The sequence below is a fragment of the Colletotrichum godetiae genome (assembly GCF_030913485.1).
Source record: "Colletotrichum godetiae strain CBS 193.32 chromosome Unknown BDP55scaffold_11, whole genome shotgun sequence".
Taxonomy (NCBI): Eukaryota; Fungi; Ascomycota; class Sordariomycetes; order Glomerellales; family Glomerellaceae; genus Colletotrichum; species Colletotrichum godetiae.
This window is the reverse complement of record NW_026851259.1, coordinates 219553-232838: the sequence shown is the minus strand read 5'-3', so window position 1 is coordinate 232838 and position 13286 is coordinate 219553. Positions and strand designations below refer to the sequence as shown.

General features: G+C 54.6%; 6 protein-coding genes across 6 annotated transcripts; 4 read left to right on the top strand and 2 right to left on the bottom strand.

Annotated features, from left to right (window-relative positions):
• Positions 1-131: 131 nt before the first annotated feature.
• Positions 132-1198, bottom strand: BDP55DRAFT_656010 (uncharacterized protein). The gene is made up of 2 exons (XM_060574355.1): positions 496-1198; positions 132-328 (listed from the first exon to the last, which is right to left on the bottom strand). Exons 1-2 carry the CDS (start codon positions 931-933, stop codon positions 194-196), a joined length of 573 nt encoding a protein of 190 aa, XP_060432168.1. The 5' UTR covers positions 934-1198; the 3' UTR covers positions 132-193.
• A 1588-nt stretch (positions 1199-2786) lies between these two features.
• On the top strand, positions 2787-5015 carry BDP55DRAFT_738108 (uncharacterized protein; the record flags this gene model as incomplete). The annotated part of the gene is made up of 5 exons (XM_060580382.1): positions 2787-2829; positions 2969-3385; positions 3456-3510; positions 3559-3782; positions 3850-5015. The coding sequence occupies 5 exons, from the start codon at positions 2787-2789 to the stop codon at positions 4581-4583; spliced, it is 1473 nt and encodes a 490-aa protein (XP_060432167.1). The 3' UTR covers positions 4584-5015.
• A 1474-nt stretch (positions 5016-6489) lies between these two features.
• Positions 6490-7410, top strand: BDP55DRAFT_629579 (uncharacterized protein; the record flags this gene model as incomplete). The annotated part of the gene is made up of 1 exon (XM_060572041.1): positions 6490-7410. The coding sequence occupies one exon, from the start codon at positions 6490-6492 to the stop codon at positions 7408-7410; it is 921 nt and encodes a 306-aa protein (XP_060432166.1).
• Positions 7411-8364: 954 nt separating this feature from the next.
• BDP55DRAFT_547353 (chromosome segregation protein) lies at positions 8365-9214 on the top strand (the record flags this gene model as incomplete). Its single annotated transcript, XM_060568732.1, has 2 exons — positions 8365-8593; positions 8667-9214. The coding sequence occupies 2 exons, from the start codon at positions 8365-8367 to the stop codon at positions 9212-9214; spliced, it is 777 nt and encodes a 258-aa protein (XP_060432165.1).
• A 387-nt stretch (positions 9215-9601) lies between these two features.
• Positions 9602-10307, bottom strand: BDP55DRAFT_656000 (uncharacterized protein). The gene has a single exon (XM_060574354.1). The coding sequence runs from the start codon at positions 10137-10139 to the stop codon at positions 9864-9866; it is 276 nt and encodes a 91-aa protein (XP_060432164.1). The 5' UTR covers positions 10140-10307; the 3' UTR covers positions 9602-9863.
• A 594-nt stretch (positions 10308-10901) lies between these two features.
• On the top strand, positions 10902-12957 carry BDP55DRAFT_629577 (BZIP transcription factor; the record flags this gene model as incomplete). The annotated part of the gene is made up of 3 exons (XM_060572040.1): positions 10902-11175; positions 11284-11649; positions 11723-12957. 3 exons carry the CDS (start codon positions 10902-10904, stop codon positions 12955-12957), a joined length of 1875 nt encoding a protein of 624 aa, XP_060432163.1.
• Positions 12958-13286: the final 329 nt, after the last annotated feature.

Here is a 13286-nt window from a genome sequence, read left to right as displayed (position 1 = left end):
CAATGTACCGTTCTTGTATGTGATGGGATTATTCACCAACTTGGCCTAATCCCGGACTCTAGCACGTTGTTTGCCGCCTGAATCCTCTAATGATGCACACCAGTTTACGTAAATAAGTATATGTGGTTCAAATGTCACTTTCGTGAGGTAGCGAATTGTAGAAGTAATTGTTTCAATTGTCTAGTCACGTGGTCTACTGAGGCACGATGACCTCCTTGGAAGTATCCAGCTCCTCGTGTCTTCTCAGGTCCATCTCGCGGTCGAGCAAAGGCTTAACATAGGGATCAAAGGTCTTCCAGTAGGGGTTCTCGAGGTGGTACTTTTGGCTCTGCACATGGAGAAACAACGGATCAGCAATCTGTCAAGCGCCGAGGTTGGGACGTTTGGGAGGGAATGGAGTGCTGGAGCACGAAGCTTCTGTATAAAGGTTGTCGTGCGAATTTTGTGCGCAATGAACTGGGTGTGTGGGTGCGCGTGGGCTTGTGGGCTTCTTACATATTCCGTCTCGAAGCGCTCGACAATGGTAAAGGACCTGGGGTCGTGGACGTCCTGCATAACGAACCAGCTGACGGTCTCGCGATCTTTGGAGTAGACGCGCGAGGCCTCGATGAGCTTTGCCTTTATGCGTTCGACCGAGTCGGGTTGGTCGTTTGCGTGGAGGTGGACAGTGAGTGTGTAGACCATGTTGGGCTTCTGGGCAGGATGTCGGATGTTAGAGAGATATGGCGAGCAATGGCTTCGAGGGGGTTCGAGTGGAATGATGATGAGTGATGGTTCTGGAAGGATGTTGAGGCTGGGTGTAGGAGAGGAGGGGGGGAGAGCTTTCGAGGGATAGCTATCTGGATTTGGGAGGTGAGGGGTTGGAGGGGCAGCTGGGGCTGAAGCTGATGGGGCGGGCTTTTTGAGTGGAGAGCGGTGCTGTTGGTACCACATGGAGATCCGTACTTATCACAGGTGAGCAGAGACCAGGTTGAACACAGCATGTGTGTTGAATGTGTGGATAATGTTGGTGATGGGTGTTTGGTCTTGTCTTGAGTCCTCAAAGTCATGCCCGTATCAATTGCTCGTTGTGGAGGTATAGCCCTTGCCTAGTGCAATCTGAGTTGTTGATGGGGTTTGGTCACGTCACGATTGTTCAAGTTCAAGTTCAGATCTGAACTGATTACAAGCGGATTTCAATTGGAGATCCCTGTTGCAGAAAATGAGGAGAGTTCTACTCAATTGAGCCCATAAGAGGGTTTTCCATCGAGCTTGAGCTATTCCCGGCTCGAGCCAACAGTGGTATGCTTGAAAACTGCTCCCCTCTTCCGATGGAGTTGAACGAAGAGAGGCACTTGCAAAGCGTGGCAAAACAGTCTATATGGCATCAGCCAAAGTTGCTGGCAGACTTGCCAGTACCGTACTCGGTAGCTAACATGGCGGCGAGCTAGCCAAGGCAAGTACATTGTAAGCACAGGGAACAAGCCTCTTCCTCTCCACATCGGAGCAGCCGTGTAATGTAAGGTAGATAGTTTAGTTGAGCACCCCGGCGCGGATAGCATGACCAAGCTTTTCTGCTAGGTGGTAGGTAGAACAGGCATCTTGGACTATACTAGAGGATGGTGTTGAGAATTGCCAAGTCATCGGTTCAGCCGTTATTTTTGCCGGGTGCTAAAAGCTGATATCTAACCGGGCGACGCAAATACAACACAACAGACTTGCGTGTGTGCATGACGCCGGCCGACAATTCCAGCGATTGATGGGCCAGATCAGCCGCGGACATGTCCAGTGTGAAGCTATCTCGCTCTAGCGTCGAATCTCGCTGTAAATTTCTGCCCTTTTTCCTGCGATATGTGAGTGTGGCGGTGGGTGAGGTGGGTGGTTCACCCCAGGGCAGGTATCGGTCCTCCCCGCATACGGCATTTGGGAGGGTGGGTCGTTGGAGTCTGGCGCCTTAGCTTGCCGTAGGTTCACTAATGCTTCAGTGATTATTACGCCGCGAAATCAGCGAAGTTAGTGGCCTTCATCATGCGGTGTGACACACCAAACGACACTGTCCTCGCACACCTCACCTCACCTCAGAGTCCCGTCGCAAGCTTGGGGGGGACGGCCTATTCACCGCGAAAGTGGGTTCCTAGTGCCGGCTCCGGCGCCGGCCACCTTACCCTGGACGACAAACGTACACCTCCACACCCCCACTCTTTCCATCCTTTCTTTTTTCTCTTCCGCCCTCCATCCCGCCTGCTTCTATCGGGGAAAGGAAGTGCTTCACTGACACTCGGCGCCACCGACGCCATCATCAACCCTTGACCCAACCCACACAAGTCCATTACCAGCTCGCAATATCCAATCCTCTTTTTCATCGCCACGACGATACGATATCGTACCGGGTGTTTCTCATGCATGGATCCATCCCGCATCTCTGAACAACCCCCCCCCCCCGGACCACCCACATCTGCCCCCCAACACACGTGCAGATCCAGCACTTACACCCCCTCCCGCCACGGCAAGGTACACCATCCTGCAAGCAGGAAACCGTTCACAGTGTTCCTGGATAGTCAATTCGACTGTGCCTTGAGCCTTGTCTAGATCTTGAGTCCGAGACGGAGCTAGTGCCGATAATTCTTCTTTGTCCTTTTCCGGTTTGGGACAACCCATCTTCCGACTATCTGAGATTTCTTGGCCTTCCAACCACCTCGAGGCTCAATTCCTCATCTATTGGACCCCCAACCCAGGGCTTTCACCATCGCCTCGGAGCCGAGACCGTGTAGCCATCGCGGCGGACCGAACCCCGGACAGAAACCATCATGGCACCTCAGCCGCGGATGCAAATCCCCGGGTATTACTACGGTACTACTCACACGCCCCCCAAAGTCTTACACCATTCTGTCTTAGTCCTTTCAACCTCCTTTGACAACTCAGTCTATTGTTCACTTGACCGTACCCTTCCACAGACCATCCGGCTAACTCGGAAGAAACCACGTTTTAGATGAGGAAAAGGGCAAATATTTCAAAATTGAAAAAGGCGGCTCGGCACCCCAGACCGCCGCCTGGTCCGCCGACAATGTCAAGCGCCGGAAGCTCCAGCACCGCGAGGCCGAGGCCGTGGCCGCTCGCCGGGAGCGGCTGAAGCGGCACATTGTCCGCTCCGCCGCGCTGCGGGCCCCGCTCATCGGCGGTATCTTGGACGTCGAGCTCGGCGTGCGTCGTGAGGAGAGGGCGAGGCTGCGTGTCGATGGTGCGTTCGGCGTCGAGGACGTCCCTGCTGCGGCGTGGGCCCGGGGGCTCGTTGACAAGGGCGAGGTGCCATTCGTGCCTAGCTTTGCGAGGCAGAGTTTTCCGAATATCCCGTGTTTCTACGTTGGTGGCGATGATGAGAAGACGGGGCTTGGAGTTGCGTATGCGAGTTAGTTTGGGATCCGCCCCCCCCCTCCCCACTGGATTGTGACTGGGAGTTTGTGTTCTGACTGTGATAGCTTTGGACGAGGAGACTTTGATAGGGTCGTATGTCCCCACGGACGACAATGACAAGTGAGCAGAGGACAAAATGCCACGGCCCGGAGCAAAGACTAACGACAGCAGGATATCCTTCAGCACTGATGCCTCGAGCCGTCCTGAACGCCGCCTGTCACACCGTCACGAGATGATAGGCTGTCCTCAGATCTCATCCATCAACTATCACCCACACTCGCATCGCATAATTGTCACATCCCGCGAGCCAAGTAACACATGCGACATCTACCTCTTTTCTCCTCCCAAATCCGCGCCCAATGATGACCGACCTCTTTGGTTACTCGACAGAGGTGAATTCCCCCCCTGTTCCCCAGAGTCACATTACCCTCCATTCTTTCTAACGCAGACCGCGTGTAGCAAACAACCTCCGCCACATCTCCTTCAACACAGGCCGCCGCGAAGGCGTCGTCAACCAAACAACGCCCGCGCCGTCCTCCTCTTCCTCCCTAACCTGCATCATCGGCACCTCCTACGGCCTCTTAAAGCTCACCTCGGACGAACGCATCCACTGGCTCGGCCCACCACGCCCCCGACCCGGGCCAGCGGAAGGTGACTTCTTCGACCAGACGTTCCTCCCCTCCAACCCAAACGTCCTCCTCGCCGGCGGCCGCAACCGCGACGTCAGGCTGATTGACATGCGCGTAAAGTGGTCCGAGTGGGATAACATCCCCGTCGGGCCCTCAGCGCACCTGCGGGCCGTGAACCCGCACCAGTTCCTCGCCGCGGGGCCGAGATCCAAGATGGCGCTGTTTGACCTCCGGTACCGCAAAAGAGCCCCCAATGGGACGAAGCCGGTGGTGGAGTTTGCCGGGTTCCGGAACCAAGCGCATATGCATTTCGGGTGGGACGTTGATGTTGACTCGGGTGTCGTTGCCGCGGCGCATGATGATGGGCGATTGGGGCTGTATTCGATGCAGTCTGGGCGGAGGTTGCGGTGTCCTGCTTTGGATGTCGTCAAGGCGAGGACGCCAGTGAAGAGTTGCCAATTTCAGAGGATGCCTGGGCGAAGGCACGCGAGTTTGTTTGCAGGCGTGGGGCCAAATTTGAAGATGTTTTCGGTTGGGGCTTTGGGGGTTGATGATGAGTGTTGAGGCGAGAAGGGGGGGTGGTGGAGTTGGATATTGGAATGAGCTCCAAGGTCACCGTCTCACATGAAAACGGCCTTCACAGTGGTTCACTATGTAGCCATCGGTACAGATGTTGAACATACCATGTTGATGGCCTCTTGAGGCGTTGTTGTCAATGATACAGGTCAAGTCAAGGGTTAACAACCTAGCGACAGAGCAAAACTTTGGAGCTTTGGTCCTCGTCATGAAGCTCAGTTCCTTGACATGTAACATACGATGTCCTTGGGTTGGGAAGCTTGCTCACCGGCTCTGAAGCCATTCTTTCTGTGTCACTATCCAATGGTCAGGCGATATCAATACTAGCTGAAGAACGCTGCTGGATACTTTTCTTAAACCTCTATATACACTCACCCCCTTTGACCAATGGTTTGCATTGGCCAATTTCCGACCCATTCGATTCTATCTTTTTACTTATTCTATCTTTTCCTTTGGAGGCTCACGGAGTTTTGCCACTTGAGGTACAGATTTTCCTTGACAGCGTCGATGGCCGGACCCGTGATCCAGACATGCTGCTTTCAAGACGTTGTAAGATTGTAGTTGAGCTTTTCATATAGACTCCCATCTACATCTCCAAAATTGGCTAGAGTAAGTATGTCCCCTTCTTAGACGGGATTCCAGCCTTCGTCGTTGACGCAAAGGCTTACAGCAGTAGCCATGAAGAGCTTCCTAGAAATGCTGCCCGTCTGCCTCCAAGTCCACACAACGAGGCACTGGGTGTCCCGTTCCACGGAGAATATGCCTGGAAAGAACATGCAAGTTGCCTTCAGTATATAGGCTTACGATATCAGGCTCCAATTTCTTTGTGGGTTTTGCATTGTGGGTGTAAACACGTTCGTTCCCGAGGCTTTCCGGGCGTGGCTCCTGTCATGCGTGGCTGCGGTTCATGATCGGCCACAAGGCTTCTGATATGGATCCAAGTTGACTTCGGGGGGTGGTCTCTAGTTGGTGGATGTTGCTTGATGACGATCTCATTTCTTTTCTTCATTTGCTCCGAAAGACGTCGTAATCCATCGTCCAGTCCTGCTGAAGGGCACAGGGGGTTCTTTTTCGCTTATGACTACTACTTTTTCCCCTAGATATCTTGATTTTTGATGTTTCCGTGTGCCGTTGTATCGTTGGGCCTCTGTCTTGTTGTTTCACCCAGAGGCAGAAATACAGATACCACTTACGAAACAACTTGTGGCACAACACTCAAAGTAAGTGCATGGATTCAGGGGTAGCTACTAAATCTTGCACATTGGTAACGTGCAGGCAGAAGTTTTATCCGACCTGTAGAAACAGCATGAGATTCAGTAAATGCTATAAAACACCTCCAGCTACCCTCCGTACCGTCAACAAGCAACACATGTTCAGCATATTTCCCAGGTATAACACACAACTTCACACCCGGTAAAACTTATTTCCTTCCACGGGTCTCTACAGTTTTATGGATGTTTAGTGAATCATACGAGGTCACCTCGAGAAGCGGATCCTGATACTCGTAAAGTCCAAGTTTGGTGCCGAATCACTTACACCCTTACCAAATAAACCCTCTTTATTCACGATCCGTTTAGAAGACGTTCACCCTATAGGGCAAGCCTTTTCTTCCCCTTCCCTAAAGAAATTGTCTTCTTGATTCTTTCCCTGGCTAAGTTTAGGATTGTCAACATTTTCTCTGGGCCAAAATCATCCTTTCGAATCTCTTCGTTCTACACACAACAAGAAAACAAGACAAGGACTAACAAAGAGTAGACGTCACATGCTTCTAGGTAAGTCTCCCAATATCTCGAACCCCCCTATCCTTGTCTCCCTTCTGGAAAACAAGGAGAAAAAAAAAAAGAGGAAAAGACTCTGACCATCCTGTGGAAACTACAGAGAAGCAACCACAACAATGGCAGAAGAAGCCACAATCGTCCTGGAGACGCACATCTACTCGATCCCAACCACCATCCCCTCGCCCCCTTGGACCCGAAGCTTCCACCTCCGTCTAACCCCCTCGACCGCCACGAAGGCTCAGATCCTCTCTCTCGTCCGGGACTCCATGACGCGCCTCGGCCGCGCTGACCCCGTCGTCGAGGGCCAGATCACGCTGTACTGGACCTCTCGCAACGGCCAAGTCGTGTCCATTCCCGGCGGCAGCGGTGTCAACGGAGCCTCCACGGCCATGGCCACGGTCACGATGCCCGTGTGGCAGCAGCAGCCTCCCCAGCTCATGACCTTCAACATCGGATATCCCGCGCTCATCCAGCCGCAGCCGCAGCCGCAGCCTCAGATGACGATGACGATGGACCCGCCCATGCCGATGGCCATGACATACTCTGGCGGCGTCAACTACCTCCACTCATACGGTAACCCCGCTGCGCAGCAGCCCATGATGTTTCCGCCTCCGTGCGCGGCCATCGTCCCCGTTGGACAGCAGACTTGGATCATGGGAAGTCCTCTCCAGCTCGGCTTCGTCAACGTCAACGTGCCCACCTTCGACACTGGAGGTGGAGGAGGAATCGGTGCTGGTAGACCCGTGGTCTCGGACGTCGTGAGAGAGACGCGGTTGGATGGAATCGCCGAGGCGGCGCTGGGTGGAATGCTGGAGTGGGTTTGTGGACCTACGGGCCTCAAGTTGATTGTTGTCGTTGATGCTGAGGGAAGGGATGTCGTGCCTGTTGTTGTTGCCGCTCCTGCTGCTGTTGTTGCCGAGCCGCCTCCCGTGGCAGCTTCTTCTACTCCTTCGTCTCCTGCGGTCGCTACCCCCGTCGCTCCGGGCTCGCCTGCTTCGCCGGCCGAGTCTGTCCCTGCTACTCCGGCGACTTCTTGAAGATGAAAGATGAGATATGGAAGATAGGCGTCTTTTGCACAACGAGATATGGTTGAGCGGAAACGGGAATGGTTAACATGGAATAAAAGAGGGGTGTTGCTCAGTATGAAGCACAAATTCATGCATATTGACCCGCGGAGGGTGTGATATCCCGGGAGTCTGCGTGCCTCCCTCGACCCGGATTCTGGGGTGAAATTGCTGTTGACTTTTTCCGATGCTTAGAAGAGTATGGAATGACCAGTCTTATTGATACACTTGTACCTCTTGCCAGTGTTACGGGAGCTCTGAGTTCACAGGTATTCCACTTCCTGCACCTCTTGATATGGCCAGCAAATCTCTAGTCTTGGGTGCAGTCTTGATTGGAACAAGCAATATGGTTCGTCGCGTCAACGCATATTCGGCACCAACATGCAATTGTCTCAAGCCTATGCGTAAAGACATAGCCTGAACGAGCGACTGAAGATCGAATAGCCATTTTACTCATGGCGATGGATCGTCCATCAAACACATTTCCCTCCCATCTACGGCTTTGTGCCATCATGACCGACTTGCGCGCCGAGGAACGAAAGAAAAGACCGCATTTCGAAGGAAAAGACCAGCCGAACAGATACAAATAAAGTTCAATGCAATGGGGAAATGCGTGTAGCTATCCTGGATGGCGGAGATGGTTAGATTGTGTTAAAGATGATTTAGGTGAGAGACGAGGCTGAGTCAGCAGATTACCTTAGTCATCAGCCTTCTTTTGTATGAAGAGATTGTTGACATAGCAACGTGGTGCATAAACACCCAAAGATTACGATCACAACCAATTTATCCCACCTTCGCCCGCCTCGTAGCCTATCCTGCCGCACGTCACTTGGAATTGCGATACACAGTCCTCGATCAATAATAGCTACAACTTCCCAACAACCGACCATCGCGATCGCAACTCCGAGAAAAAAAACATCACCCATCATGTCGTCCGCATTTCGAGAATCGTCGCTGTCGGCCAGCATCAACCGCCAGTCGCTAATGGCGACCCCGTCCGTCGCCGAGACGCTGCCAAACGCCAATTTTGGCTTTGAAGAGCTTCGCGATCGCATGACCAAGTTCACGTCAAAGTTTGATGCCTTTATCGAACAGGGTCGCAAGCGCGTTTTGGAGGAGCGAAACGAATTCCGCATGAACGTGGCAGAACTACAAGGTACGTCGGGGAAATCGAGCTCGAAGGCACGAAATTACGAATCAAGAGATGCTAACGTATGCACCCAACAAAGAGGACCAGCGCATGAAGAAGAAGGACATTGAGATACTCCAACTCAAGACGAGCACCCACCAACAAACCGTGGCCAAAGAAAAGGCCGAGACGCGCGAGATGCAAGCCTCGATCGCGCAGCTGTCGGAAGAGCGCGACAAGCACCTGGCGACGCGGGACGCGCTCAAGAAGCAAATCGAAGAGACGCAAAAAGAGATTGACGCCCGGCTGGCGGCGCAGCGGGCGCACGCGAAGCAGCTCGAGGCGCAGTCGCGCTTCAACGTTCCCGAGCTCGAGTTTTGGCAGCAGAATCTGGGCCTGCGGATCGAGGGCGCGGGGAAAGACGACCGGCTCAAGTTTATCTACACGTACGTCGACGACCAGGACTGGGAGAGGGAGGCGTGGTTCGAGCTTAATACGGCGAGCCGGGACTACGATGTACGGCACTGCCGGCCCAAGTTGGAGCGGGAGCGGGTGGAGAGGGTGCTGGATCAGCTAAATGAGACGAGGGAATTGGCGGTGTTGCTGAAGGGGATGAGGGAGTTGTTCGTGGAGGCGATGAAGGCTTGAACAAGAAAAGGAGGGAGGCTCTTTCGGGCTCTGTTTACTAACGAGGTCTATGATCACGATGACAGTTTCTTTCGTATTTTTTTTTTCTTCTTTCTTTCAATGGATACCCACTTTGGCGCATTTGCCTCAATTATCACGCCTGTCTACGAGCTATTACATACAGTATGAGTCGTCTCGAAGCAGCAGTACATGTGATTTGTGTTGTGAGTCTAGAATGCACCCGTCGTTCTCGGTCTTGAGGGGTCCCTTTGTCGGTGACCATCCAACATGTGAAATCAGGAGAAGGCGCTCGGAGATAGCCAGTCTTGTGGTGGCGCATGCATGGCAGAAGAGATTCAGCCTCTGGGAGCCCGGAGTCCAGACCGTCGAAGCAGTGCAAACTTGAGGGCCGTCACAAGTTGCATATATCGGACGGGTCTGTGCATAGGAGTCCCTCGCGTGTTGGACTTTGATGCATAAACTGGCGGGTATATCTCCTAGTTCTACTCCGTAGCCTCTCTGCCTCTCTGCCGTGGTAAGTATGCAAGCCGGACAACTTGAGCATCGGTACTATGCTATGCATGCATGATTTGTGCAATTCCAACCAATGTTACTCAAGTTTGTGCACTACTTCGAAATACAGAGCATGGTAACAGGTAATTTCGCCGCTTCAAGACAATAGTAGCAAGAGGTCAGCCTCTCCGCCAGCGGCTACGAACTCTATTCCAACTAAACCATCATTTTGACTTTCTTCTCCTCCTTCACTTGGTCTCATGTTCCCCTCAGCTACTATGTACACGTGTACGGAGCACGGTATCACGAGCACAACTGCTACAACTTGTAGTCTCTCGCTATTCGGGTTTCCAGACAGACAAAACCAAAACTCTAGGAATCCTTCAACAAAGCTGCATATACCGCCGGAAACTATGTACACACATACACACATCGAATCCACACCCTTGTCTGCAGCAGAAATGCCCGAGGCTTAGCTCCATTCTCCACAGTCTACCGAGCCACTCATGACTCGGGATCTTGGCCCTCCGAAGCCGTCCAGCAACATCTGAATGATTCATTATCTCCCTCCCATTCGCCTGTTCCCGTCCCTTTTCCAAGGCACAACCTATCCGTACGGCTACCCGATCCCCGACCGAAAAAAGAATCATACCATTTCCCCCCCCTCGTACCACCAAAAAATTCTCCTGCTGCCCAGAGCTCCGCTGTCGCTGCATTGCTGGTCCCCCAGGAAGCCTGTCACCTGTCATTCTGCCGCTCACCCCTTGTACTCACTGACCGAACGAGGACGACACTGGACTGGACCGGCAATCAGCAACTGCTCCAAGAGTCCAACGGGCTTTCCAAAGGAGAAAAAAAAAGAGGCCCCCGAAAGCAAACAAGGGGCCCGGCCGCAGAGGAAACCAGCAAGGGGCCCGACCATCACCTTCCCAATCCCGTACCCCGTCCGTATCCCACTCCTCTGTGCTGATCCACACACTTGGCCGGCACGGATAGGCCTATGCCTCTCGGCCGCTGCTGCCGCTCAATTACGGGCAGCGCCGGCTCTCTGACCGAGCCGAGTCTGACCTGAGTTGGCAAACCCGGTGATACCGGAGGTGACGCGGCACCAACACCAACTTCCCTTCCCCCCCTTTGCCGGACCGTACCGCCTCCGCTTCCACCTTCGCTCCCCGCGCCGGCCTTCCGATTTTCCATGGCCTCCGATGCCGTCAACCACCCAAGTCCCGCCGGCTCCGTGGCTTCATCGGTGACCCCCGGCCTGAATTACAACAGTAATAAGCGTAGTGCTCCGGACCACCCAAGTCCGGCTGGCCCCGGGAATGCCGAAGCTCTTACTCCGGCCGGCGCCGGCACGTCGCCCGCTTCTCAACCACCCGGTGATTCCAACAAGAAACGCCGCGTCGGTCCTGGCTCTAGGGGCGTCGCCAACCTGACGCCGGAGCAGCTGGCCAAGAAGCGCGCCAACGGTGAGCATAACTGCCCTTGCTCACTCACCTCATTATGCCTCACTGCACCATGACTTCCTTACTCCGTTTTCCACTTTACATCCCATTTGAGCATCCTTTCAAATCAAGAACTCGCTGCCCTTGCCCACCCCTGTTCACTCACTGCATACGGAGTACCATCCTCGTACACATCCATCTTTCTCCACAACATTGACTGGCTCCCCCTCGATGACGACACGCCCGCCAACCGAAGCTCCCATCGCCCCCGATCAGACAGGGAAGCGCAGCGAGCCATCCGCGAGCGCACAAAGAATCAGATCGAGACCCTGGAGCGCCGTATCCAGGAGCTGACCTCCCAGCAGCCCTACCAGGAGCTGCAGGCCGTCCAGAGGGCCAAAGAAGCTGTCGAGGCTGAGAACGCGGACCTGAAGCGCCGCCTAGCCGCGTTCATCGCCTCCATCCAGCCTCTCATCTCTGCTTCTGCACCGAGCCAGCGTAAGTCCTCCTCGCGTTCACATCTAGTGAATCCATCAGGCCCGGGGACGTATCTTGACTAACACCAAAACAGCACCGCGGCCGCCGGCAGACCCGCACCCTGCCGTCTTCCCATCCCCCAGCGGCAGCTACTCTCACGTTCACCAGCACAACGGACCCATCTCCGCGCACAATGCCTCGACGCCCAACAGCGCGGCATCCCCAGCCTCCATTGATCCGACCGCCGGCTGGCAGACGACACCGAACGGCGGTGGTGGAGGTGACGTCTCGGACCTGTCTCCCCCGAACCACATGTACGCCGCGAGCAAGATGCTCGACCAGCAGCGTCAAGGACTCCGTCACGGCCTCGATCTCGGCCCGGAGAGGCTGGGCCTGGACTTCCTCCTCGACCAGAACGCCCGCGTCGGCAAGATCCAGAGCGGCGTCAACGGCGCCCAGGACACGCCGCACTACAATCACGTCCCCATGAAGCACGATTGGACCGGCGTCGGTCCCGTCACCCACAGCCGGAGCCCCTCGCTCAGCGGACCGACCGTCCACACCCCGCGGTCACAAGTAGACTACCCTCAACAGCAGCAAGGGCAGCAACAACAACAACAACATCAACAGCAGCAGCAATCATCCGCTCCCCCGGAAGCACGAGCCCTAGGCCACCACGCAGCTGAAGTGAAAAACTGCGGCCCAACCTGCCCCCTCGACAGCCTCCTCCTCGACTTCCTCCACGAGCGCCGCCAACGCGCCGCCGACGGCCTCTCAACCCACGAAATCATCGGCCCGCGCTACCCCTCCGTCCTCTCCCTCCTCAACCCCGCCAACAGCAAATACTCCCACCCGCTCTCCAAAGTCTTCACCGACATCCTCGCCACCTTCCCCGACCTCTCGGCTCTCCCGCAGCGCGTCGCCGTCCTCTACATCATGTTCCTCATCATGCGCTGGCAAATCTCCCCCACCCAGGAGAACTACGACCGCCTGCCGGACTGGGCGCGCCCGCGGCCCTCGCAGCTGTTTACGGAGCATCCGGCGTGGATCGACCACGTGCCCTTCCCTGCCATGCGCGATAAGCTGTGTCGCGACTATAACCCGCGCGAGTACCTCTTTGATAATTTCTTTGTGCCGTTTACGACGACGTTGAGTCTGAATTGGCCGTATGAGGAGACGGATACGCTGTTGCAGGTGCCGGATTCGGATGAGGTGCTGATTAACCCCGTCTTTGAGCGGCATCTGCGGAGGCTGGAGAATTGGACGCTCGGGCAGGCTTTTAACCAGACGTTTCCTAAGCTTAGGGAAACCTATAATTTGAAGGAGTGAGCGGGGAGGTTTTCACGCTTTTTTTGGCAACTATGATCATGTCTGCGGCCTTGTTGTATGTTTACGAGAGGATGAGGGACTGCTCCTTATTCACAGGATCATCTTCTCATTCGCTTCCGACGATTCGTTTCGTATATAGGGTCTTTCAAGGTTTTCAGGGGAAAGGGGGGTTAGGGGTGGTTTCTTTTCCATGGCGTATTGTATCTCGCCAAGAGTTCGGCTTGGGAGCGGGCTTTGCGAGGTCCAGACGGCGGCGCATTGGATTGGAAAATTTACACGCATTTTGTCTTCCACATGTATACGATTGCCGAACCCAGGGGAACATGACG